This window comes from Galeopterus variegatus, unplaced genomic scaffold, assembly GCF_000696425.1.
Source record: "Galeopterus variegatus unplaced genomic scaffold, G_variegatus-3.0.2 Scaffold33, whole genome shotgun sequence".
Lineage (NCBI taxonomy): Eukaryota > Metazoa > Chordata > Mammalia > Dermoptera > Cynocephalidae > Galeopterus > Galeopterus variegatus.
In genome coordinates this window covers 259,841-284,656 of record NW_007726144.1, presented here as the reverse complement: position 1 = coordinate 284,656, position 24,816 = coordinate 259,841, and the positions used below count along the sequence as shown (strand labels likewise).

General features: G+C 54.2%; 2 protein-coding genes across 8 annotated transcripts in view; one reads left to right on the top strand and one right to left on the bottom strand.

Annotated features, from left to right (window-relative positions):
* Positions 1-75: 75 nt before the first annotated feature.
* Positions 76-10,518, top strand: LRRC71 (leucine rich repeat containing 71). 2 transcript variants are annotated; one of them, XM_008570257.1, is made up of 15 exons: positions 76-406; positions 3,814-3,963; positions 4,310-4,438; positions 4,534-4,609; positions 4,824-4,901; positions 5,847-5,915; positions 6,144-6,303; positions 6,388-6,471; positions 6,560-6,649; positions 7,234-7,374; positions 7,585-7,678; positions 8,099-8,187; positions 9,423-9,534; positions 9,921-10,042; positions 10,288-10,518. In XM_008570257.1, exons 1-15 carry the CDS (start codon positions 247-249, stop codon positions 10,399-10,401), a joined length of 1,668 nt encoding a protein of 555 aa, XP_008568479.1. In that variant the 5' UTR covers positions 76-246; the 3' UTR covers positions 10,402-10,518. The 2 variants fall into 2 exon arrangements, with proteins under 2 accessions (XP_008568479.1, XP_008568472.1); XM_008570250.1 differs by having other exon boundaries at positions 247-406; positions 9,420-9,534; positions 10,288-10,517.
* A 1,773-nt stretch (positions 10,519-12,291) lies between these two features.
* The window catches only part of ARHGEF11 (Rho guanine nucleotide exchange factor (GEF) 11), a 111,470-nt gene continuing 98,945 nt past the window's right edge, over positions 12,292-24,816 (bottom strand). For all 6 annotated transcript variants that reach the window (XM_008570214.1, XM_008570230.1, XM_008570198.1 and 3 more), the window contains 16 exons: positions 24,400-24,546; positions 24,028-24,107; positions 23,745-23,870; positions 23,099-23,216; positions 22,062-22,240; positions 21,395-21,470; positions 20,906-21,073; positions 19,934-20,024; positions 19,097-19,222; positions 18,565-18,626; positions 17,123-17,341; positions 16,460-16,822; positions 15,291-15,386; positions 14,482-14,729; positions 14,065-14,254; positions 12,292-13,513 (listed from right to left, as the gene is read on the bottom strand). In XM_008570214.1, coding sequence (XP_008568436.1) covers positions 13,455-13,513; positions 14,065-14,254; positions 14,482-14,729; positions 15,291-15,386; positions 16,460-16,822; positions 17,123-17,341; positions 18,565-18,626; positions 19,097-19,222; positions 19,934-20,024; positions 20,906-21,073; positions 21,395-21,470; positions 22,062-22,240; positions 23,099-23,216; positions 23,745-23,870; positions 24,028-24,107; positions 24,400-24,546 — 2,348 coding nt within the window. In that variant the 3' untranslated portion in view covers positions 12,292-13,454. The remainder of the gene's footprint in view (positions 13,514-14,064; positions 14,255-14,481; positions 14,730-15,290; positions 15,387-16,459; positions 16,823-17,122; positions 17,342-18,564; positions 18,627-19,096; positions 19,223-19,933; positions 20,025-20,905; positions 21,074-21,394; positions 21,471-22,061; positions 22,241-23,098; positions 23,217-23,744; positions 23,871-24,027; positions 24,108-24,399; positions 24,547-24,816) is intronic.

Genomic DNA, 24,816 nt, shown 5'->3' with positions numbered 1-24,816 from the left:
GACCCGGCGGCGCCCCCTCTCGGCCCCGCGTGCGCCCTGCGGTTGCCCTTTCCCAGAGGCCCGCCACCCCGTGCGGTTGTCTTGGAGAAGGACGCGTAGGGGAAGCTGCCGTGGGCTGGTCGGATCCTGTGGGTGGAAGAGGAACAGAGACCTCTAATTCAGCCACCCACAGGGTAAGCCTCATAGAGTCCTGTCCTGCCTTCCTGCCCCCACGAGGGTCCCAGAGGCGCTGCGGACGGCACCAGTATGTCGAGTGAGCAGAGCTTGCCGGGGTCCTCACCCAGAGCTCCACGTCTTGGTGCCCAGAGGTCGTCCGGTGCGGTGACCAAGAAGGGGGAGCGTGCGGCCAAGGAGAAGCCGGCGACCGCCCTGCCGCCAGTGGGCGAGGAGGAGTCCAAAAACCCTGGTACGCTAGCGGTGGGGGTTGGGGGATCCGGCCTCAAGGCTGGCCCCACGTGTTCCCACCCACCACTCATTGCTCGGTTAGCCAGGTTTAGTTTCTGAATCTCAGCTCGGTAGATATTTGAATTGAACTTGATCTTAAAGAACCCACACTCTGGTTTGGGATGCTGACAAATACAATGAGAGAGGATGGGAGGGCAGAGGGGAGGTGCCAAGAGGCGCGTTTGAGCAGAGTTTTATAGATATTCATTTCATTTATTCAACAATTACTCTTTTTTTTTTTTTTTTTGTCTTTTTTCGTGACCGGCAAGGGGATCGCAACCCTTGGTGTGGGGTCGCCCGCACCGCGCTCAACCAGTGAGCACACCGGCCATCCTTATATAGGATCCGGACCCGCGGGGGAGCGCCGCTGAGCTCCCAAGCGCTGCACTCTCCCAAGTGCGCCACGGGCCGGCCCTCAACAATTACTTTTGAATGCTCTGCGGCTAGGAGATGCACACAGTCCTGCTCTCGTGAAATTTACATTCTCTGGGAAGAGAAAATCATTAGAATTGTATATATAGGGGTGTGGCTCTTTTCTTTGCAAGTGATAGAGAACCCCAACTCTAATTAAGCACAAAGGGGAATTTATTGGAAGGCTTCTTCTTCTTCTTTTTTTTTTTAAAGATGACCGGTAAGGGGATCTCAACCCTTGGCTTGGTGTTGTCAGCACCACGCTCACCCAGTGAGCAAACCGGCCATCCCTATATAGGATCCGAACCCGTGGCCTTGGTGTTATCAGCACCGCACTCTCCCGAGTGAGCCAAGGGCCGGCCCTGGAAGGCTTCTTGATACAGATCTATCAGCTTTGCCATCAGAGAGGGACAGAAACTAGCTGTCCCTGGAATCGAGGTAAAGTAACTTGGGAAAAGGCTCTGATTGTCCAACTTTGGCCAGGTGCCATCTCCTTGTCCATGCTGGTGGCTGGTGGGGTCGGGGGGGGGGAAGAAATTATGAGAGTTGGAGGAGAAAGAGCATCTTCCAGAAGGGAAGACAAGACAGTATAGAATCCCCTGTAGGTATGAACCCAGTTGCATTGAACACACGCAGATACCACTATGGTTGTTATATCAAAAATAAAGTGGAATGGGGAGAGAATGGAGGTGGGGAGATGAGTTATGAGGCTCTTTTAACAGCCCAGTCCAGAGATGGTGGTAGTTGGTATAGGGCAGTGAGGGTGGAGAGGGGTGGACAGGCTAGGATCCTTGGAGAAAAACTGCTGAGGTAGAAGTAATAAGAGTTGGTGAAGGATTGGATAGGGTAGGGAGTGAGGGACATAGTGAGAGTGATTCCCAGGTTTATGGACTGGGCACTGGGTGGGTGGAGGTGCCATTCATGGAGATGGGAAAGCTCGAAGGAGGAGCATATAAGGGAGGACCTTTAAGGGGTGATGTCAGCTGGGCAACTGGATGCATGAGTCTGGAGCACCAAAGAGAGGTCAGGTGTGGAGACGTGACTTTGGAAGCTGCTGATGTTCTGGTATATTTAAGCCCTGGGAATGAAAGAGATCCCGGGGTGGTGGTGGGGGATGGGGGGCGAGGTGGGGAGTGTAACTGGAGAAGAGGAGAGGGCTCAGGACCCAGCCTGAAAGCCTGTAGAGGAATAGCAGCTCAAGGGAGTCTGAGCAGCCTCGGCAAAGAGGTAGGAGAGAATGGGAGTGATGACTGCACAGGGACCCTGGATTGGGCAACACGGAGATCACAGTGGCTTCAGCAGGCACCACTGTGTACCCTGGCAGAGGCAGATGTGGGCTCACATGGAGTAGAGATGGCTGATGTAGGAAGGGGTATAGGTTTAGAGGAAATCGCAACTGATGGCTTCTATTTCTCAAGAAGCTATAAGGCAAGGTCATTAATGAGCATGAAGGAGTGTGGGAGAGGAGGAGAGCGGAGCCTCGCTGTTCAGTAGGTAACTTGTAGCTAAACTGCAGAGAGAACATTTCCACATTGCATTAAAATTCTCCAGGACAGTGCTGTTCTAGAGCAGTGCTTCTCAGGGTGCTGTCCTTGGACCAGCAGCTTTGGCACTGTGTGTGAACTTCTTAGCAATGCCAACTTGTTGGCCCCTCCCAGTCTACGGAATCAAAATCTTGGGGGATGGGGCCTGGAAAAGTGTTTCAACAGGCCCTTCAGGTCATTCTTGAGGTGTGAGTGAAGCAAGGAAGGGTGAGGGACTCTTCCAGCAGAGGGAACAGCCTGGGAAGGCAGGGTGGTGTGCAGGAACCAGCTGTACAAGGGGGTCACCCCAGCCTCCCTGTGCCTTTTCTCATCTGCTTGGTCCATTCACTAGAGCTCCCCATGTGCCTGGGCTCTCAGTGACGGCTCTACATATGAGGAATCTGCTTCTCGCCCCTTTCCTCAAGAACCTGCAGACCTCTCTGTATCCTGCCCCCACCCATGCTGAGCACACGTCCTGTCAGTCCCTCCACACCCCTGGAGTAGGCTCCCTACTGCTCGGCCGCAGGAGTCCCTTGGGCACAGCACTGGCTGCCCCTGGCCTGGGTGGTGTTGCTGTGGGGCTCCAGCCCTCACCACTTGGCAGGGACTCCCCTCCCACCCCCAGGAACCACTTCTTTCTGGGACGCCCATGGGGAGAGCTGGAAAGAGCAGGGGTCTTTTGGGGACTCAGACACCTCGAGTTTGCATAGCCTTCAGGATGGGAGGCGGTGGAGGGCATGTCTGAACTGACATAACTCCCTAAGGAGTTAATATTTCTAAAGCATTTAGAACAGCGCTGGACATTAGGAAGTGCTAAATAAGTGTCTGTTAAATAACCAAGTGCCGCTCTGCTGGACCTCGGTGATTGCGTAGGGAAGTGGGTGGGAGTGGAGAGGAAGTCACATCAGGCCTGAGCTTCTCTCTCCGTGTGACCCTGCGCAGTCCCAGCAGGGAAGGGGGACGTGGGCGGAGGCTGGGCTGCGGACACCCACCCTGTGGGAGGCAAAGGCCGCACCAGTGAGTGGAGAGCAGGGGTGAGAGCAGCCTTGACCCATGGGATGCGTGGGGAGCCAGCACGTAAAAGAGGCGTCCCCGTTGTCTACATCCCACGCCCTTTAGCCCCCTTCCTCCGAGCTCTGGCTTTCCCATTGTACCTCTCAAGTATTTTCAACGTCGATCTTTACAACGGATCTTAATTTTTAAATGGCTGTAAAGACGTCAGTCTCCGAGTAGGGGCGCCCGCCAGCCCTGAGGCCTGAGGCCGGTGCGGGCCAGCGTGGGAACGCGGGCTCGGGCGCAGATCCCCGGCGGGCGTGGGGCGGGGCCGGGCGGGCGTCTCCGGTCTCTGCTGCCCTCTCGTGGCGGCGGTGGGCTAGAGCCCGTGGTTGTGGCGCGGACCCGCCCTTCCCCTAAACTCTCCTGCCCGTCCCCGCAGAGGAGTACCAGTGCTCCGGGGTCCTGGAGACCGACTTCGCCGAGCTCTGCGCGCGGTCGGGCTACACGGACTTCCCCAAAGTTGTCACCCGGCCCCGCCCCCACCCGACCTTCCTACGCTCCGCGTCTATGTCGGAAAAGCCCACCCTAGGTGAGTGACAGTGGAGCCCGTGGGTGTCTGCCAGGGCGATCTCGTCCATCCCCAGCCTCCCGTCGCATGGCGGGCCGAATACAGGCACGCATGGCAATGTGCGTGAGTGAGGGGCAGGGATTCGAGGGGGCGGGTGGGGAGATGGCGAGTCTCGAATCTTCCTTCCCGAACCCAAGGAGAGGCGGGCCTAGCCCGAGAAGCAGTGGCCCCAGGCTGGCGCCTACAGCATTTGCGGTTACTCCGATCCCACCCGGTCGGTGGCAGAATTCGCGGGCACCCGTGGGCCCGCCGGTCGTGGGGCCCGGGGCGGTGGTTCTGTCTCCCCCTCTTCACTCCTGCCTTCTAGACGATCAGCGGCTGTCGGCGTCCTGCAGCCTCAACAGCGTGGAGAGCAAGTACGCGTTCTTCAGACCCACCATTCAGGTGGAGCTGGAGCAGGAGGACAACAAGTCGGTGAAGGAAATCTATATCCGCGGTGAGTTCCCCCCGTCCCCGCAGCCCCCAACTGCTCCCTCCTCCTCTCCCGTCCTTTCCCAGGCTTGAGGAGCCTTCCTCCTTTCCCTTCCGCAGGTTGGAAGGTGGACGATCGGATTCTAGGTATCTTCTCTAAATGTCTGCCCCCCCTCAGCCAGCTGCAGGCCATCAAGTGAGGGGCACTTGGGGATGAGCGGGAGGCCAGTGTGGGGGATGGGGCTCCTGGTTGCTTGGGAGAACAGAAGGGAACGGAAGACCCTGGGTACTGTGGGGAGGTAGGGGGTGGGAGATGAGGAAGGGTGTGGCTGGGGAGGACTGTGTGGGGGGAGGACTTCCAGGAGGAGGTGAGGCTCCAGCTCTGTCTCTGTACTTCCCACCAACTCCAGCTTCTGGAAGGTGGGGCTGACTGATAAGACCCTGACCACCTTCATTGCCCTCCTGCCTCTCTGCTCATCCACGCTCAGGTGAGCAGAGGGGAGAGGTCCCTAGTGCCTGGGCAGCCCGGCAGGGTGGGCTGTCAGTAGGGAGTAGTCTGGGGACAGAAATAAGAAGGAGGAAATGTGGCTACTTGTGAGCATGCTGTGCCCTATGGCCACATTCCTGTTGACTGGGACTTGGTTGCTGCACACTGTACTGAACAGCATAGACCAGGTACTATGGCAGAAAAATCCCTTGGGGGGAAGGGCATGTGGCTGTCTTTGATTGTGTAGTGCCCAGTGGCCACTTTTCTGCTGATGGGAGCCTGGCTTTTGTTCACTCTGCTGCAAACAGATCAAAAGCTGAAGCAGAAAACAGAATTGTTGGTGGATGATGTGCAGGTACTGGCAGATTTGAGGCAGAAAGGAGAGTCTTTGGAAGCATGGATAAATGTCCTACAGGGTGACATGCATCAACTGGCCACTCCTGCCCCTCACACCAGCAGTGACTGTTGGATCATGAAGCTCCTATCGGACCAGAAGCCAGGTCCCTTTTTCTGCCCACACCAGGACCCAAAGAGCCCAACCTTTGGGGCCTCATCCCTTCTCCTCTCCATCAGTCCCACCACCCTCTCCCTGACGGATTTCCACATATGTCATATCAACGTAAAAATAACTTGTCTATGTGAAAGATGAGGCAGCCTGAAAAGTGAGCAAAAATAATAAATTACACAAAAGCATGAATACCAAGAGGTCATTGAAGGCCAGCCTAGGGTGTGCCTTACCACAGGCCACTAACTAGGGAGTGGCCCCTTCACATGGCCACACTTCTGGAAGTTTAGACTCGGAATTGTCACGTATTTCCTAGATTGGGGGGTCATCTTTTCACTCCGTTTCATAGCTGCTCCCCAGAGACCCACACTTTCTCTCAGTCCCTCTGCCTTAGCTGGTCTCAGTGGTAAGTCCTAGTTCTTAGATCTTCCCCACCCTCAGGAAGGTATCTCTGGAGGGGAACCCGCTGCCCGAGCAGTCATATCACAAGCTCATGGCGTTGGACAGCACGTGAGACTCCTTGCCCTTAGCCCCCTTCTCCGGGCCTGTCCCCCATTCCAAGCCATCTTAGTCCTCACCCTTCTTTGTCCCTCTAGAATCTCCCTAGAGGTCCTCAATTCCTGCCCCTCCGCCCTCAGACCAGATGGCCCTCCTCATGTCCCCAAGTCTCCCAGATTCTGGCGAACACCCAGTACCCCGTGTTTCAAGTGATCCTCGTTCTTCCTCCCGCTGCCCTAGGATCGCGCACTTGTCCCTGCGAAACAACAACATCGACGACCACGGGGCACAGCTCCTGGGCCAGGCGCTGTCCACGCTGCACAGATGCAACCGGACTCTTGTCTCGCTCAACCTGGGCTTCAACCACATCGGGGACAAGGGCGCGGGCTACATCGCGGAAGTGCGTGCGCGGCGGGGAGGGGCCCGTCGGGAACAGGGGCGGCTCAGCCCGGCCCGCTCACACGTCCCCTCCTCGCCTCCCCAGGGTCTCCGATTGAACCGCTCCCTGCTCTGGCTGTCCCTGGCCCACAACCGCATCCAGGACATGGGCGCCCTGAAGCTGGCCGAGGTGGGTGTGCCGACTGGGCGGGGCCGGGGCCGTAGAGTGGACCCCGACTCCCCCAGTGTCTGACCGCGAGGTGCCGGCCGCGCTCCAGGTCCTGCGCCCTTTCGAGCTGACGCACACTGAGGTGGTAGAGCGCCGGCGCCTCCTGCTGGAGAAAGGGACGCAGGAGCGATTGCGATCGGTGAGGAGCCACCCGACCCGGGACTAGCAGAGCCTCTCCAACCCCTTGAGCCCACTTCCCCGGTCGGCTGCTTTTCAGCTAACTGTCCATCCCTCTGTCCTCCCTCCCTCTGCCGTGATTGTCTCTCCGACTGCTGCACAAATCTAACAAAAGTTGCCAAGCCCCTGCTTGGTGGCCTCTAATTGCAGACCCACTGTGTGGCAGTAGTGTATTGGTTAAGAGAAAGGACACTGGATTTAGTATGCTTGGACTTGAAATCTGGCTCATCCACATACCAGCTTGTGACCTTAGGCATGTTACTAACCTCTCCGTGCCTCAGTTTCCTCGTCTGTAAAATGCAGATCATTGTACCTACCTCATAGGATTGTTGAGAGGATTTAATGAGTTAATTCATGTAATGCACTTAGAACAGTGATTGGCTCAAGAAAATAGTAGCTAACTTTTTAGCATCTTGGCAGGGAGATGGGTGGGTGGGGTGGTGCTGTCAGCCCGACTGCTACCGCAGGCGTGAGGCTTCCCCTAATCCCCGCACTGAGGAAGGGGCACTGGCTTCTTTCTCCATTCCCTCCCATTTGTGAGCATAGCCCCCTTCCTCTCGACACGGGGACTTCCGTGAGAAGGGTCAGATGATGGGGGTCAGCAATGTTACACTGGTGGACAAGACTGACAAGATGCAGACAATGAAAACCCCTAAGGGCCTGGGCAAGAAAAAGGAGAAGTCAGGGGTAGGTGTGCTGTGGGAAAGAGGGCCTTGGGGCTGGATGGACAGGGGAGGGAGCTTCCATGGTGTATAGATGGGGGTGGAGGGAAAAAGCCCAAGTGAGCCTTTGAAGGTCCCCCTCAGGCCCAGGAACCTAACCATGGCTCCTTCCCAAACCTACTCCCCATCCCCCAGGAAGGTAGGACTTTCATCTCTCTTCTCATATCCTCCACAGGAAGTGGTCAAGAAAGAAGAGAAGTCAGGGTCTGGGCAGTCACCCACACAAGGAACCCCTAAGAAAGAAGACACCACAAAGGCAGGCAAGGGGAGTAAGTACTAGCATCCTGCTGCTGCACTACCTGTGTGGAGGAAGGAGGGGCGCCGGGCAGGATGCAGGAGGTTGTTCTCCGCCTGGATGTGCCTGCCTGCCTCTGCCTGCTAGTCTTGCCATATCCCTTTCTGGACCTTACTTCCTTCTCACAGTGAGAGGATGTGGAAAGCCCCACCTGGCCCAGACATCTTGACCCATCACCCTCCACATCTCTATTTTGGGGGCTGGACTCCCTTGGCCCTATTCTCAGAATAGGAGCCCACCTCCCCTAGCTGGGCCTCCAGCTGTTTCTATTGCACCCAAACCCAAAGCTCTCAGAGTTCAGGGAGTCTTTGCCTCACCTAGTTCATTCTCTCTGGGGAGCGAGGGTGGTATTGGAGGTCTGCACCATGCATTCTGGGTCCTCTTTTGGCCCCAGAGGTAACCATCCCTGAGCAGAAGCCAAACAAGGGAAAAGGGACCAAGATTGGGAGCAAAGAGAAGCGCAGCATCCTCATGGAGTCTGAGGTAAGCTGTCAGAAGCAGAGGTCAGGGCGCACATCCCTGGGATCCCAGGCTTGCACAGTAGTCACCCCCAGCCTCTCCTGGAATGTGGTCTCCAGCCCTGTACTGTGGCAGCAGCCACTTTACCTTCAAATTTTACCCTCCACTCCTGTCCAACCACACCCAAAACCCCCTCCCATCCCAACTGGGCCGTGGTGTGGGAATAATGGTGCTCAGAGCTCCCCTCTCCCTTCCAACTTGGGCAGGGCCCCTCTGCCTTTCCTTGTCTGTTAGTGGCCCTCACTTTGGACCCACTGTCTTGACCCAGGCTGCTTCCCCAAAGGCTATCAGTTCATCATCACCTCTGTCATTTGCTTGTACAGTTGCACAGGGAACAAAGTGCGTCCTTTCACCCCTATCTGCAGCTCCCCAGGGAAGGCAGGGTGTTTGTAGTCATAGTGTCGCCCCACCCCATCACATCCACGGCTCCTGCACATCCTTTCTCCTTTGGCCCTGGATCCTACCATTCCCCTCTCAACTTGGACCAACCTGTTCCTTGCTTCAGAAATCTTCCTGGGCTGCTGTCCCCATAGCTCCCACCCCTCTCAGCTGCCTGAGTGTCGTCTCTGTCCTTTTATTTTTGTCTCCTCCATCAGGAGTCCCCCTCTCCCCGCCCCCAGGCAGGGAAGGGCCCCCTCTCCTTTTAGGAGTCTTCTCTGACACTCAAGACAAGATCTTACAAAATAGGAAGTTCAGATGGAGGAAGGGGGTGGGGCTGCCTTTCAATTCCTATTTTTGTCTCTGCCCCTGCCTTGATCAGGCTGCTATTTCTCACTAGGACTACCACAATTTCTTTTTATCCTGCCTTCAGTGTCATCTCCCTCCAGTCCATTCTCCTCATTGCTTTGTGTTAGGAAACACTTAGTAACCCGAATGCCAACATACTATTTCATGCCTCCAGGGCTGTTGCACCTGTTTTCTTTGCCTGGAACACCTTTCCTGGCTAGATGTCCCTCCTCTGTGCTTCTCTCGCACTTTGAGCTCGCCTCCATCAGTTGTCACACTATACTGCACTACTGTTTCACTTTCTGGCTCCAACACACAAAGGAGCTTCTTGAGGGTATGGGCTTATTTATCTTTGTATCCCCCAGCACCTAGGACAAAGCTGGCACTCAAAATATGTATGTTGAATGAATGAACGAATGGCCTGTTGACCAGCTCCCTTCTTCTCTGCTGCAATTAGTATTCTGCTTTAGCAGCTGGTTGCTGAAACTACTGAGATGATCAACCCTCTCCTGGAGCCTGTGGAGCACCGAGATGGGAAAGTTTTTATGCCTGGGAACAAGGTCCTTTTGCACCTCAACCTCCTCCGTATGTTTCCCAACCTCGCCTGGAGCAGATTCGGTTCTCCCACAGTTGGGCATCATGTTGTCAGAGGCCCTCTTGCACAGGGCTGGGGCTGAGGGGAAGTGCTGGGTCAGGTAGGAGGCCAAGGGCAGGCAACTAGAGAGTAATAAAGAGATAGATGGGGGTGGGGGATGGAAAATAAAAAGGATGAGGTAAGTCAGATGGGGAAGGAGTCAGAGAAGTAAAGGAGAGTTGGGGTGAAGGGCTATGACAGGGAAAGGTAGGCCTGAGCCAGTGAGTCTGGAGGTGGGGACTTGGGAGGAGCCAAGTTGCTGAGGGTGTCTGGTGAGGGTGTTAGGTGAGAGGGAGGCTGTCGGCCTAAGAGGCCACCTGTCTGTACTTTCCAACAGGAAACCGCATCACAGAGGTGGGGCTGGAGGGTTTCCTCACAGCAGTGCAGTACCAGGTGCAGTTCTCCAAGCCCAAGAGTGCGTCCAAGGGCCCAATGGGACTGCTGTGGCTATCCCTGGCGGTGAGTCCCCATCACTCTCCGGCCACCACTGCAAGCAGCTTGTTTCCCCATTTCCAAGGAATGTCTGTAGTTTCCCTGGTTCTTTATCACAACATAACCTCCATTACTCCTGCCGCAAGACCAGCAATCCTAATCACTCTGCTTCTTCTCCATGTCTCCCAGCCCCTAGCCCACCCTGCTCCAGGACATTTTCCCTAAAGGGGAAAAAAATGTCAGCTGTCAGCCTTTTTTTCCCTCTCTTTCAGAAAAACTGCTTTGCCCCACAATGTCCAACATACACCATGATCCAGGAGCTGATGCTGCCAAGGGACCCCATAAAGGTCAAACGGGAGGAGGAGGCCATGGCTTTCCTCACCTAGCCCCCTCCCACATTCTTCCTGGACACTCTGGGCCACAGAAGCATCTCCTGTCCCTGGGTGGGCTGACCTCCCTGAGGGAACTTGTAGATCAATAACAAAGTCTATTGCTGCACTTTTCCTTGAGATTGTCTGAAAACTTTGTTCCAGAACTACTTGGAACATTTGGACCCTGGGTCTATTCATGTTACATGGCCAGAAATAGCAGAAGCGGTGGTCTGAATTGCATTCTGGTTCTGCTGGGGATGGTTTCAGCCCCTCTGGCATCAGCTAGCCCAGGGCATTGCTCTTCTGCCTCCTGAGGGCTTGTTCTTGCTTGCTCAGGCAAGAGTCACTACCCCACTGCATTCCCTAGAGGCCATGCGCTATGCCAGCGTTTGCATTCAACCTCTGGTCTCACAGGCAGAAGGGGAAGACCTGGGACTGGGACTGATAACCAACAGGCACAAGCTGTGGGAGGAGGAGTAACAGATAGCAGGGTAGAGGAATTAAGGCAGGCTCCCCCCACCTCCTTCTGCTTCTACCTGTCTGGCTGGCCCAGGTGTCTGACTGGTTTGGAGGAGAGGGAGGGTAAGGCTCAGCTTAAGAAAATGCAGAAAGACTTGGCCAAAGGCCACTTTGGAGAAGGTGCCACGCCTCTCAATATCTACACAGCAAAGGCCACACATTAAACCTGAACCCTGGTAATACTGCTTGCAGTGTCAGTGATCTGAAACCAGAGACACCAAGTGATATGAGGGCCAAGGAGTTGGGTCAGGCCCTGTACCTTTCCCCTTCAGTACTGCCTCCACCAAGGTATCCTGACAGTGCCCGAGAGCACAGGACTGGCTTCTGGGGAGCCACTTCCAGAGAAGGTGCACACCTTTGAGTAAATTTAACCTGTTCCACATGCCTCAGCCCCCACTTCCCTCACTCTGTTGCCCCTGCCTACCCAGAACTCCCTTGTCCTGCCTGGCTCACTTTGCATGTGTCTGCGTTGCTCTCAGAGCCTGTCTTCGGCCTGAGTGCCTGTAGCCCTCATGGTCTGACTGCCTTGGCTGCTGAGCTTCTCCAGATAAAACCTATCATTTCTTTGAGTTCTCAACACTGAGCACATTAAGGTGCTCAAGGATGATCAATCCTCCTGGCTTTTCCAGTTATCCCTGCCCAGGTCCTCTAAGGCTTTGATGACACCTTACAGCCCTTATCCTTATCTCTGCTCTTTATCACTGACTCCTGGATCAATTTTGATGCCCAGCTAGACTGCAAGCTCATGAGGTCAGAGCCTAGCAACAGGCTAGGTGGAGGAGTTAGAGTACTTAGGGCTGAAAGAGAATTTGTTATTTAATCTAACAACGAAGCCCAAGAGACAGGTGATGGATGGTTACCGTCCTGGTGCTGTGGCTGTGTCCCCTGCGCTGTCTTCCAGGGGGGTGTCAGAGCCTGCAGGAGGATGATGCTGATGAGGTACAGGCAAGGCCTGAGGTGACCCTGCTCCTTATGTTTTGCCTTTAAAGTCCTGAAGCTCATTGAGGGTAGCCACTGAGGTTTCTTGACTCTAGGTCCACTGTTCCTTTATAGGGAGGGTATTTCAAAAACTTCGTGGAAAAACAGAATTAGAAGATAACTTGAATTTTTCCATGAACGTTTTGAAGTATCCTTGTGTAAGTGTGTGAGTTCAGCATCTTTTCAGGTTATCTCTGTGGGGATTGTATAACTTAGTTTGCCCAGCCCTAGTCTGGTGAGCACACATCTGAAACTTTGGGAGAGAATATGCAAGACCTAGGTCTGGAGTCTGATACTGAGTGTTAGGGGGGCTTCCTTTGGTTCCCTCTGTCTGCTCTTAACCATTCTCACAGGGAACAATCACAATGTCTTTTATCACAGCAGTTCCAAGAATTACACACACACCACCACAATTGAAGAATATTTAACTTTTCTTAAAAAAAAAATCTTAACCAAGAAAGGAAGAAAATAAGAGTATACATTATCTTAACAGCAAAACAGTCATTTCCATATCTGTATTTTATATATTATATATATATATATATTTATATATATATATGTATATATACACCTAGCACAGTGTGTATATTCTATTCATCAGTGGGGAGGGAATGAGAATGTAGTGATGGGGCCAATGTGGCAGTGGCCCTTGGGGATGGTCCTAGGTTAATTCAAGAACTCCAGTATTCGAATCCCCTACCCCTACTTCCTAGGGCCCAGTTTTCAGCTCCGTACCTGCTACACTGGTTTTCTACAGGGTTAAGGTGGGGGAAGGGTGGACATAGGTGGGGACCCCATGGGTTCCCATCTCATGAAGATGAGAAGTCCTGGGGAGAGGGAGTAACTCTGCACCAAGCTGCAGAGGATGGGCTCCTGGAGCTTGGTGGGGCTAGAAGCTGGGAGACCTTCCTGCCCACAGGGCACAGGGACACTCAGGTCTGGTTCTACCTTCAGGCCCTGATCCTGAAGCTGGGCTGTTAACTAGGAGATACAAGTGAGCCCCTCTTCCCTTAACAGCCCCTTCTGTAACTGCCTCCAGAACTCCAGGAACAGAAACAAAAAGGGTCAAAGTTATTTACAATGGCAAAGATGCACATACAATACATACATATTTATAGGAAACCAAAGTGACAAAGAGGAGAGGGGAGGCACCCACCTCTGCCTGGGGTCCTGTGGAGAAAGGAGGGAGGAAGAAAGTGCATTTACACAGAAGCTCCTTCTTTCACTTGCAGGTCTGAGAACGCCGCATGTACAGGTGTACAGCGTACACGTGTATGTGGGGTGAGGGGCAAACCACTAAGTGGGGGCCTTTCAGATGCAGTCAGCATGCTTAGGAGACACAAGGCCTTGGAGGGCTGGGCTGAAGGATGGGGAAAAGACACTGAAACTTGACTCCAATCTGAGCAGACCAAGCAACATGCGGGTCTCCCACTAGGCCTCGGCTGGATCCCAGTTTCCCTAACTGCCTCTTCCACGGGGAGGAGGTTTGGGGTCTCTTCACCCTGTGCCCCTGCCTCAGGCCAGTCCCTGAAGGAGGAGTGGGGATGCGGAGGATTTGGTGGTTTGGATGGTCACAGTCCTGGTGACATGGCTGCATCTGCTGCGCTGTCTTCCAGAGGGGTGTCAGAGCCTGCGGGAAGATGACGACAGTGAGGAACTGGCCAGGCCTGAGGTGACCCTGTCCCTTACGTTTTGTCTAGAAATTACTCGTGCTCATGAGAGCAGCTCCTTCAGTGCCATACATCTGTGACAAAGCACTCTCCTCCTCCATAAACCCTAGTTTCTCACAAGGGCTGAAAAGGGCTGTCTACTGAACCCCACTGCTGTTTGGTCAGCCCCCCAGAGCCCCTCGATCAGGCAGGTGTGTGCTTTGTCTTCCTGAGTTAGAACATAGCCATGTCCCTGAACCACCCAATCTGGTTCTGAACCATTTAATAAGAATAGGTCTTAGATGAGAGACCAGGCTCCCCCTGGTTCATTGTCTCTATATCACAATGAAAAAGAGGGTTCAATTCTATGTTTCCCATTTTTCGGGGAGCTTCTGTGGGGCTTCCCTAAAAATATCTCTTTCCGAAGCCGAGGGAATGAATTAGTTCACCCTCAGAACTCCCTTCTCTCACGCTGCCTGGCGACATTTCCTCACAAGTTCGTAGGCACAAAGAATGAACGGGCTTCACTCACCATCCTCAGGGCAGGGCCCCAGTTCATGGCTGTCCCTGGAATCAGAGGCCAGGGGTTCCTTGGCTGGAGGCAAAAGGGAGCTGTCTGTCCACCTAGCTGCCTCTGTGTGGAAAGTGCCCACAGGTGTGGTGCCACCAGACGACTCTCCCCCAAGGGACTTGAGCAGCTCTCTGTGGGCCAGCTCCATGTCCTGCAGGAATTGTAGGGGGAATGTCTGCTGAAGTTTCTATTAATAAGGCCCCTGGGGGAAGGGGTCAGACTCTCTGTTCTGTGCTGGGCCCTGGGGATGGGGATGATTTAAGGTTGGCTGGGTGGGCCAAGGGAAGAGCCCCAGGTCAGGACACACACCTGACTCAGGAAATGGTCTTGGGGTGATGGAATGAAGGCCTCCAGGGACCCAAGCCCTGTTTCACTCACCTTGAGCCTGTTGAGCTTGAGGGTGAGCTGCTCGATGGTTCTAAAGATCATGCCCACATCCCTGAGGGCCAGGCTCGGGGGAGAGCGGCTGGGGCGTCTTTGATTTCCACTGCCTCCCTGCAGCTGGGGCTGAGGCTCCATCTGCCAGGCAGGAAGGCTGTCAGGCTGGGAGGGGCTCGTAGGTGCCCCGGAAGGGTCAGTGCTTGAGTCCAGCGGTCCTGCTGGCATGCTGACATAAAAGCAGTTCCCTGTCCCCATGACAAAGAGAGAGATTAGGGGGCAAACACAGAAGTCTAAGCCATCCTCCCCTCCTTCAGCTCCCCGTTGCCTGACAGAACAGGGCCAAGGAAGCCTTTATAGATGAACACAGAGCACATTGCCCGCCAGTCCCCTGAAAGCCCTTCATTTCCAGAGCTCTCTTCCACAGTGACACCGAAGTGTGGCTGGGGAAGGGGAGGTGGTTGTTCCAAATGTCAGGTTCAGGACACTGGGTCTTGGGCACCAGGCCTGGCTTCCCCGCCCTGTCTCAAAACTGCACAAACTGCTGAACTCTACTGCTTGGAATGGGCCTGTGCAGCTCCTGACAAGTGGTTTCTTAAAGCTGGAGGGTAGACTTGATGGCCCAGAGTCTATTCCTGCGACTTCAGGCCCACATCCTACTCCTCACCCATTCCACACAGTTGAGGGAGTACGTATGAGTGTGTACCTGATGGCAGGCAGGGATCTGACTCCCAAGGCCCAGCTCTGTCCCCAACAGGTCCCACACTCCAGCCCTGGCCTGTCTTTGGCTCCAAGGAGAAGTTTATTACCCGTAGCCTTTGTTCCGCCTTCCACTTCAGGTGGCTCAGGCTCTGACTGGCCACTCTCTGGTAGTGCAGGGACAACCTTGCTGCCTGCCACCTCAGCTGCATCGACACCACCACCACCACCATCAGGGAGAGGAGAGACCAAAAGACAAGGCAGGGGAAGGGAGAAAGAGGAGGAAGGAGGGAGTAAAAGAAGTGGGTGGGGGGAGGAGAAAAAGAAAAAGGGAAGAACACAGTGAACACAAGATCATACTTGATTATATCCCAGGGAGCTGCAGAGAACTTTCCACCAATTCACCAAAGACAGAGAAGGAAGGTCAGTTCCCAGAAACCCAGGAGAGAGGGCAGACCTTGGGCAGATGGAATGAAAAATGCTACTGGCAGGGGAGGCAGAACGGAGCGCTAGGGAGGATGGGTAAACCTTTTGCACTAACGTCGACCCACCCCACCCCTTGTGAGCACCTGGCTTGCTTTCATCTTTCCTGCCACTCTCCTCAGTCCAGTCTTCTCTCTTCCTCAGCTTCCTCTTCCCAGCTGGGCCCTCCTTCCTTTGGGCTCACTCCTCTGGCCACACCCACCTGTCCTCAGCCACCCTGCCTGCTAGTTTCAGAGCTGGCCACAGTGCTCCCCACCCTGGGGAGTCCTCCCTGCCACCTTGTTCACTCGGTCACACCCTCTCACTCTCCAAGTGTATTCCCAGCCTTGTCCTGCAGCCCCTCCAGTCCTGGCTGCCACCTCTCTTCCCTTCGCTGCTGCTCTCTGGAGTGACTGGCTGCAAGCCTCTGCCCTTCTGGGTCTGGGCTCTTGGGAAGAATAACCACAGCTTTCCCTTAGGGCTAGAAGATCAATGAAGAATGCTAAGAGAAACTTTTATTGGTAGGTGATGTGTGCAAGGCCGTAGGAAACGTCCTCATATATTATGGAATGAAGCTGAGAGATAATTCAGTTTTATCTAAGGTCACACAGATATTAAGTGGCAGAGCTCAGGCTTTAAACCTCGGCTGTCTGACTCCAAAGCCTCTGCGTGATGTCAATGTGTGTCCTTTTCCCAGGACCCAATGCAGATCTCTGCTCACACGGTACCCAAGATGCAGATGGGGAACGAGCTAGCCATTTGGAAGACTGCCTCTACCCTAACAAAAATGGCCATTTGTCTCCTCAGTTTATTTTACCTTTTCTCACAACTTTGTAACTTCCTGCTGCCTCTGTGCTTGAAGGCTCTTCACCTGGATTCCTATCCAGCTCGGGAGACTCCCAGATTCCAGAATGTCTGGTCCTTGGGGGCAGGTGTTCCAGAGAACAGAGAGCTACGTCTTCCTGCTCTGGCTGGCCCTCCTCTGGCCCTGGGAGCTGGGTGTTGTCCCCTTCAGCCCCAGTGGGAGCTTGCCCTGGGGAGCCTGGGTCCCAGGGGTGAGAGGTGATGCTGATGACAGAAGGTGTAGGTGTCAGGTCGTCCTCAGGCTCCCCGGCAGCCTGTGTTTCCATGGTGTGACCTGGCAGCAGGCTCCACAGGATCAGGTGCCGCAGGTTCTCCACTGGAGGGGGAAACAGGGTGATGGCTTCCCCAGCACAGGACTGCACACCATGGCTGCTCCCTGCCCCCACCCCCAATGTGGTGAGCCTGCCTCAGTCACAGGGTGGAGTTGGAGGGCTCTGGCCAGCTAGCTGGTGGCAGGGAGAGGGGTTGTGGAGAGTAACATTTGTCTCTCTGCATCTCTCTCTCCTCAAGCACAACCAGGGAAAACCTTCGAGCAGGTGGAGGGTGAAGGAGCCTGCCAGTTCACAGTTGCTATGCTACTGGGGGCCTAGGATGGAAGAGTCCTCGAGGCACTCACCATCTTCCAGGGCTGAATCAGCGAGGCCTTCCATGAACAGAGGGCTCGGGAGGGACAGGTAGAGGGGGTCCCTTGTCCTGATGCCCTTGTTCTCTCCATCCAGGGACACGGAGGGGTGAGGCAGGGCACCCAGCTCCTCTCCCTCCACACTGCCCTCCTGCTCAGGATCCTCTAGCAGTTCTGGGTGCTTCCCTTGGACCTTCTGCTGGGGATCAGTGCCTGTTTTGGATGAAAGGAGAGTGTCAGGAAGGGAAAGGGAGAGGGCACCTATGGGTGAACCCATGCTCAGCTGTGGATCCAAGGGGCTGGGAACATTGACTGACTCATTCTACAAATGTATACTGAGCAGCTCCTATGGCCAGGCTCTGTCCCAGGCTCTTGCCATACATTGGTAAACAAAACAAAGGTCCTGCCTATGTGAAGGGACACAGAAATAAAACAAATAAGGAAATTATGTAGTTTGTTAGAAGGTAAGTGCTATAGGAAAGAAAAATAGAGCAGAGTATGGGGGATCAGAAGTGCTGGTTACAGTATTTTTTTTTTCCTTTTTGTCGTGCCGGCAATGGGATCGCAACCCTCGGTGTCGCGCCCGCACCGCACTCAGCCAGGAGTATGGGGGATCAGAAGTGCTGGTTACAGTATTTTTTTTTTCCTTTTTGTCGTGCCGGCAACGGGATCGCAACCCTCAGTGTCGCGCCCGCACCGCACTCAGCCAGTGAGCGGACCGGTCTCTATATGGGATCCGAACCCTCGGCGGGAGCGCCGCTGCACTCCCAAGCGCCACACTCTACGGAGTGCACCACCGGGCCGGCCCTGGTTACAGTATTAAACAGGGTATCCTTTGTTGCAAAAAGGACATTGGAACAAAGATTTGAAGGAAGTGAGAAAGTTAAGGAAAAGCATTCTAAGTAGATGGAAACAGAACAGGACCCAGCCAGGGAGCTCTCTAAACCCAAGGCTCCAAGTTATTTCACAAAAAAACTCTCAATGAGAATTCTGTTTGAGAACCCACCCCCCGGGTCCCATCCAGTAATTGCATCTTAAACTCTTTGAGCTCCCCCTGCCTCCTGTGCTCCCCGTTCCCATAGTCTCTGCATGCACCTCACTCTCCAACAGTAACCCTGGCTGAAGGATGCAAGGAGCCCTGGACTTGCCCCGACTGCTCCTCTCTTCCTCCACTGATAAACCTGTCACTCCAAGAGGGAGGGCCCGAATCTCAGGTCAAGTGAACTAGTTTACACTCTCAAGTCTGTTCAGTCTGTTCTCCTTCCTATTCTAGGCTCTTTCTTCCTCCCACCCAGTTTCTTCTCTACTCTCTTTATGGAAACCTCATACCTTCAGCCCTGCTGACGGACTCTCCCATTACCCCCTCCCCACCCCTGACCTGTGCCTACAAAAACTGGACTGGGTTGGGCTCCCACAAGACAGTTCAGGGCACTCACCTCCAGGTAGCTCCTCAGGTTCTGGTTCACTGTGGAACACTTCTGAGTCATCCAGTCCTGCCCTGAGGGAAAAAACCAACGAAGGGTGAGAGAAGATCACTGGCATGAATTCTGGCTCTCTGCCAGTCAGGAGGTCAAGATGTCATGAAATTCCACCCTGGCCTCCCACGTAGAATGGGCAATGAAGGAGGAGGGTCCAAGAAGGGAGGTGTCAGGCCTTGTCACCTGCCTGGTCTGGCTGGCAACCTGGAGAGGAGGGTGGGTGCTGGCCAAGCTTCTCTGGTCTCCTGTTCTGCACCCCCCACCCCACTTCAGGAGCAGGCTCCGTTATAGCCAGATGGAGGGAGAGCAGACAGGGCTAGGCAGAGACGTGGGGGCATGTTTCTCTATCTGCCAGAATGTGGAGCTGTTTCCCTGCTGGTATTTCCCTGCTGAGCCTGTACACACCCAGGGCTGAAAGGCTTAGAAGCAGCAGGAAACAGGTGGCTTGGAGTGGGGATGGTGTGGGGGCCTGGAGGGCTAAGCAATGCACCTGCTGGGTGTGGGGCCCTGGTGGGCAGGCTCCTGGGGACCTGGGGGCGGGGGATGGACAGGTATCGGGGCAGCTCCAGGGTGCCTGGTGGCGTTCCGCACTGCCTCTTCTAAGAGCTCCATCCATCTGTTGCTCAGCAGGAACAGAGAGGACTGGTGGTGAGAACAAGACCAGGGCACACACCATTCCCTGCTCACCCACTGCTTCTCCATGCCCTGCCCCAAGGGCCTCTGCCTGGCAGCTGCCCATCTGCTCCCCGACTCCTCACTGGCTGCTCCTGTGGAGTGATATTACTCCAACTATCAGTTACTGAACACTAACCCTCTGTCATGCTGGGCCAAGCATTCTATATATGCTTCGTCTCTCGAAATAACTCTGAGAGGTAGCATTATCCACACTGTACAGATGAAAACTTGGAGGCTGAAAGACTCTGACTCAACCTGTCTCGTTCCACTGTGCCACGCCACTGCTGCTGTCAGGAAACATGGGGAGGGTGGACGGCCTGGCTGGGGAGGAGGGGCCTGGGGGCAGGCACCTGGGAAGAATGCACAGAATTCATGTGCTTGATTGGGAGGGAGGGGGAATAGAAAGAAACTAAGCAGTAGCAGTGGCGGGAAGACAGCTGGGAATTCATTCTCCCTGTAACAGGCCTGGGTACAGGTTGGGTGACGATCCTCTCATAGGTTCTCTATGTCTGTCCTACCTCCCACTTCCCTTCCCAACTCCCCTTCCAGGGACTGCTCTGGGGCCCAGCCCTGGCCTGTCCACCGTCCTCATACACACCACCCTCGTCCCAAGGGGATGGCGGTTACGTGTGACCCCTCAATCAATTCTCACGTGTTCTTGTCTGATGATGTCAATGCAACCAACTCGTAGATCTGGGGTGGGCCCAACTTGGAGGTGCAGATGATGAAGAAAGCCCGTTTGTCTGTGTGAGAAAATGAAGGTAGAAAGGTCTGTATTGGGGGTGGCAGGCGTGACTGCACTCTGGGCCAGGGTGACAAGAGTGAGGACGCCAAGCCCTGACCCTCAACACAGATGAGGAATGCAGCATGCGACAGCCACAGGTCATCAGAACCACTTGGCCCACTTACAATAGGGACAGAAGGGACAGATGCAGTTCTGGGACCTCTGATGTCATCTTTCACAGCCACACCCATTACCCTCCCACTCTAATAACAGTGATGGCTGACATGTGCATGGTGCTTAGGGTTTATAAAGCTTTTTCATACCCATCAACTCTTTTGATCCCCCCAAAAGGTAGGGTGGGCATCTCCCCCACGTTCTCAGAGATGAAGAAAGTAAGCACAGAGAATTTGGCTGCCTGACTCTTGCTCCAGAGCCCTTTCTCATACATATATACATACTCCACGTCTCACTGAAATGCCTCTGTCCACTGGACCCGGCTCTGTACTGGCAGTGCTTCAGCCTTCTGCAACCAAGCTCTGCCTAAGTCACTCTAGCAGAAGGGAGGCTTGTCTTATTCTTCCTGCCCAATTCTGTTCTTCCCAATCCAACTCAGACATCCTTATCCCATTCTAGGTGTCCAAATCCCATCCAAACCAGCACTGTCCTTCAGGGCTGACTACCCCTACTCCAGGCTGTCTATCTTCATCTTGGTCCCCATTCGACCCCTCATCTTAGCCCATCTTGGACCATATCCTCCTGCTTAGACTGGGTCAGGATAGAAGGAAAGGAACACAGATGGATAGCTAAGTCTTGCAAGGCCCCAGATGGGCCCCACATCACCCTGTGCTTCCTGGACACGAGTAACAGTGATCAGGGCCCCATAGCCCAAGGCCAAGGTACCTGTGGCCACAGAGCGGATGAGCACAGCATTGAGCTTGAGCACAGGGCTGAAGGTTTGCTTGCTGTCTGCAGAGCCCATGGCTGACTTGCTGTGGCACTTAAGCAGCAGCTTCTCGTCCTGCTTCTGCAGCAGCACAAGGAGGTCCTCGAGCAGCAGCACATGGAGGTCTGGAGGGGTGCAGTGGTTGTGAGGCCTTCCCTGTTGCTCATTCCACATTAGCACAACAGGGGCCCAGAAACTCTCAGATGCTTGTCCCCGTGGTCTAAAAAGCCCTGGGAGTCTGGTGACTCCAATCCCTTTCTCTCTGGTGACTCCCTTCCCACACTGTGCTTATGGAGCCCCGAGCTGTCATCCCCAGTCGTGCCTCCCTGGCTACCTTCCCATCCCTTTAGAGCAACAGGTTCCAGGGCGTATGAAAGAGAAGGAAGGGTCCAGGGGAAGCCCACCCACCACAGATTCTCTCTTACCCCTAGTCCCCTGGCACATACCCAAGGTCTTATCCTTGCTGATCCTCCAGGTCAGGGGCCCCTCATGGATCATCTTTCTGGTTGTAAGATCCAGGCTCTGTTAAGGAGACATCATCCACTCATTTGTTCAACAAATATGTGAGGACCTATTGTGTGCCAGACATTGTGCTAATGTGCTGGCAATCAGTGGTGAGCAAGAAACAGTCCTTGCCCTTATACCCTCTGGGGGACACAGACAAGTAAAAGGCAACTATGAATCATGTGCCATGTGCTACGCTGGGGGACACACCAAGGGCTCTGGCCTGGGTCTCCCATCCACTCCCTACTGCATGCAGTCCACCTTCCTAGGAAGACCACTCTTTGCTTTTCCCACCCATCCCTTCAGCTTTATTCCCCCCAAATGATCTCTACCTTTACCTCAAGTCCTACCCCATCCTTGCTCTCTCAGGCTGAGTTCTAACATCTAGCCTTTACTTAGTGTGGCTGTCTGCCCTTGTCCATCTAGGGACAGGGTGACAATGACAACAGGGTGTGTGTGTCTTCCAGGGCCCCATAGTGCCACCCTATGACAGAAAGATCCATGTTTCCTACCTCTAGGACTCTCCAGGCCCTGACCAGAGTTCTGCTCCTAAGGGTGCCTGAGAAGTGTGTGTGAGGGGCTGACCTTGCTGCAGCCTCTGCTTCCTACCTTGAACTCTGCTGCCAGGGGGTTGTTGGCCCTCTCCAGGGCGGTGGCATCCAGGCGTTTCTGGTAGCCCTCTAAACGGTGCTGGTTCTCTGTCTGCTTCACTGCTTCATTCACATACTTAAGAATCTCCCGGCACTGGTCCCGGGCCCGGCAGAGCTTCTCGTGCTCAGAGGTGCCTCCTACCAAACAGGGTTCAGAGGAGATGATTAGGGCTCCCGTCTCAGAAGTCCATCACAGAGTCAGATATTACCTGCCTACCTGTATCCATGCTGACTGGCTTGTCTCAAACCAGCACGTATAGGTGTAGTTAAGCCATCCTTGCTAACTTGAGGACCTCTACTGGTAAGCTTAACTTTTACTGAGCGTGCTCGGGTTTCAGACTACTGCTTAGCTCTTGGAAATCCCTACCTAGACCACAATCAACTCTACAGATATGGGGGACAGGGACTCTGGGTAATGGCAGTAATTATGTCTCTAGGAAAACGTGTTCAAACTAGGTTGAGGTTCCTAACACCTCTCTCTCCTGACTCCAATGTCCTAAATTTGAGGGTAGAGAAAGATGCTCAGGATCCCAGGGATGGTGAGTGGCATCCTGGGGCCAGAACCCCTTATCCAGCCTGGTACCCTACTCCTTTAATGTTACCATGCATTGTTGTGTCTTTTGTGCAAGGCACAGAGGCATCCCCCCAGGGGAATGACCAGAGGCTAAAATCCAGCCATGGCCCCTCGTGTGAGATCATGGTCACCCAGAGGCACCAAGGTGCCCTCGAGTGCCAGCTTGTGTGGCCACCTGGATGCTTTCCTCTGATTTGCATAAAGGCCCCACAAAGGCTAGTGGTGGCCCTTACTCCTCCTGTGGAGCACCTTCTATTTTCCAAAGCACATTTACTATTATTTTCTTCTTTGGGACTCGCCATAACAGGACAAGGTGAAGACCACAAAGGTCCAGTGACTTACTAAGGTCACAAAGCAGTGTCAGAACAAGGGTCTGGAATGAGGTCTGCTGCTTCTCAGTGCTAGCCCCTCCCATGTCTTACCCTCCGTGTGCTTGATGATGCTCTCCAGCAGCAGTGGGTATTTGGTAAGCCGCTGCATCTCTGAGATGATGAGGTCTCTAAGCTGCAGCCGCCGGCACTGAGGGTGGCTCTCGGCCTCCTGGAGGGCAGGAGGCACAGACAGAAGATGTCAACCCATGGTTGGGAGATGGCTTAAGAGCTGAGAGCCAAGATGGGTGTGAAAATGCCAAGCAGGTCCTAAGCCCAGATTGGTCATCCAGAAATAATGGTGGCAGCTTCTTCCTTAAATATTTAGGGAAGGATTGGTGGCGGCAGGGAGACCACAACCCAGGGAAGGGATATGGTCGAAACAGAAGGGCAGGTATCATTCCCATTTTATAGCCAAGGAAACTGAGACCCATCTAGGTGCACACAGGTACTGGTAGGCAAGCCAGGCCTCCTGACTGCTATTTCAGTGTTCTTTCCAATGAATAGTGGTCTCTATCTCCAGAGCATGTCAATGATTTTGAAGAGCAGGTGTGGGGGAGGGTGCGCATGGGTGAAGGGAGTTGCTGGGTTATCCTCCACAGTAAAGAGAAGAGGTGGGGACCAGAAGGAGGGAAGTTCAGGAGATTCTTGGTGAACCTGAAGGAGATGAGGGAAGGCTGAGGCATGGCCAAGGACACACCTGCATGAAGAGCTGGAATCGGCTCTCCTTGCGCTGCTTGGTCTTGATCAGTTCTAGGGCTATTGATTGATAGGAACAGAACTGTGCAGCCACTTGCTGGAGTTCCTCTCGGGCGGGACCATCAAACTGAAGAGGCAGAATAGACACCGACCGAGGCATCATGCCCCTGCCCGGGACCAGTCCCCTGCCTGTCCCCTCCTCTGCCAATTTCCTTGTCCTGGGTAATGGGACCCTGCCTCCTCTAATCTCCTCCTTGCCAAGCAGAAAAAATTTGGAGCCATACCCGAGCCAGCATGAGGTCACTGATCTCTTTGATGATGGGGCCCTCCTCCCGGAGCTTCTTCATGGCTTCACACCAGGAATCTGGGGTAAGGAGAGAAGAAAAACAAATACCTGGAGTTGAGCTGAACTGCCAGCCCTTTGTGACCAAGAGAAAAGGGATCTTTGACAGCGTGCTGTGGGGAAAGGTCTAGAAGCCATTTTACTTCTGGGGGAACTGGAGTGCTTCTCTTTTTAGGTTGTCCATCAATGTTTCTCTCACCAAAGAGGACTGGTGAGGGTTATCTACTCAGGGAAGTCCTGGCAGGTGGGCCAAACCAGAACAGAAAGCTGAAGGCCAGCAGAGGAGGAGTTTGCAGGGGCACGGGCTCCTTACTATGAATCTCTATCAGTTCAGGCAGGTTAGGGAAGAGCTGGGCCAGCTCCTCCCGAGGCATCAGGTTCTCCTTCTTCATTCTCTGGTAGAAGATAAGGTCCAGGACCCGGAGTGTGCGCAGGTGGGAAGCTTCGGTCACAAATAGCTCTGAGAGGTGGTTGTAACAAGGAGGGGTAGAGAGACAGGAAGAAAACAGATCAGCAAGTCCCCAGAGTCACAACCCTGGCCCCCACACCACTCTTCTTTTGGGGGAACTGGGGTCCTGGTTTCAGTAACTCTTTTTCTCATCCCAAGGGCCAGAACTGAGATGGACCCTACAGCAAGAGGCAACATGGACCTGGTCCTTCCCCAGGCGCCCCCCTCCACCCCCTGCCATTTGCCTTTTTTCCACTCTTTGTGTCTTAGGTGCTCTGGACC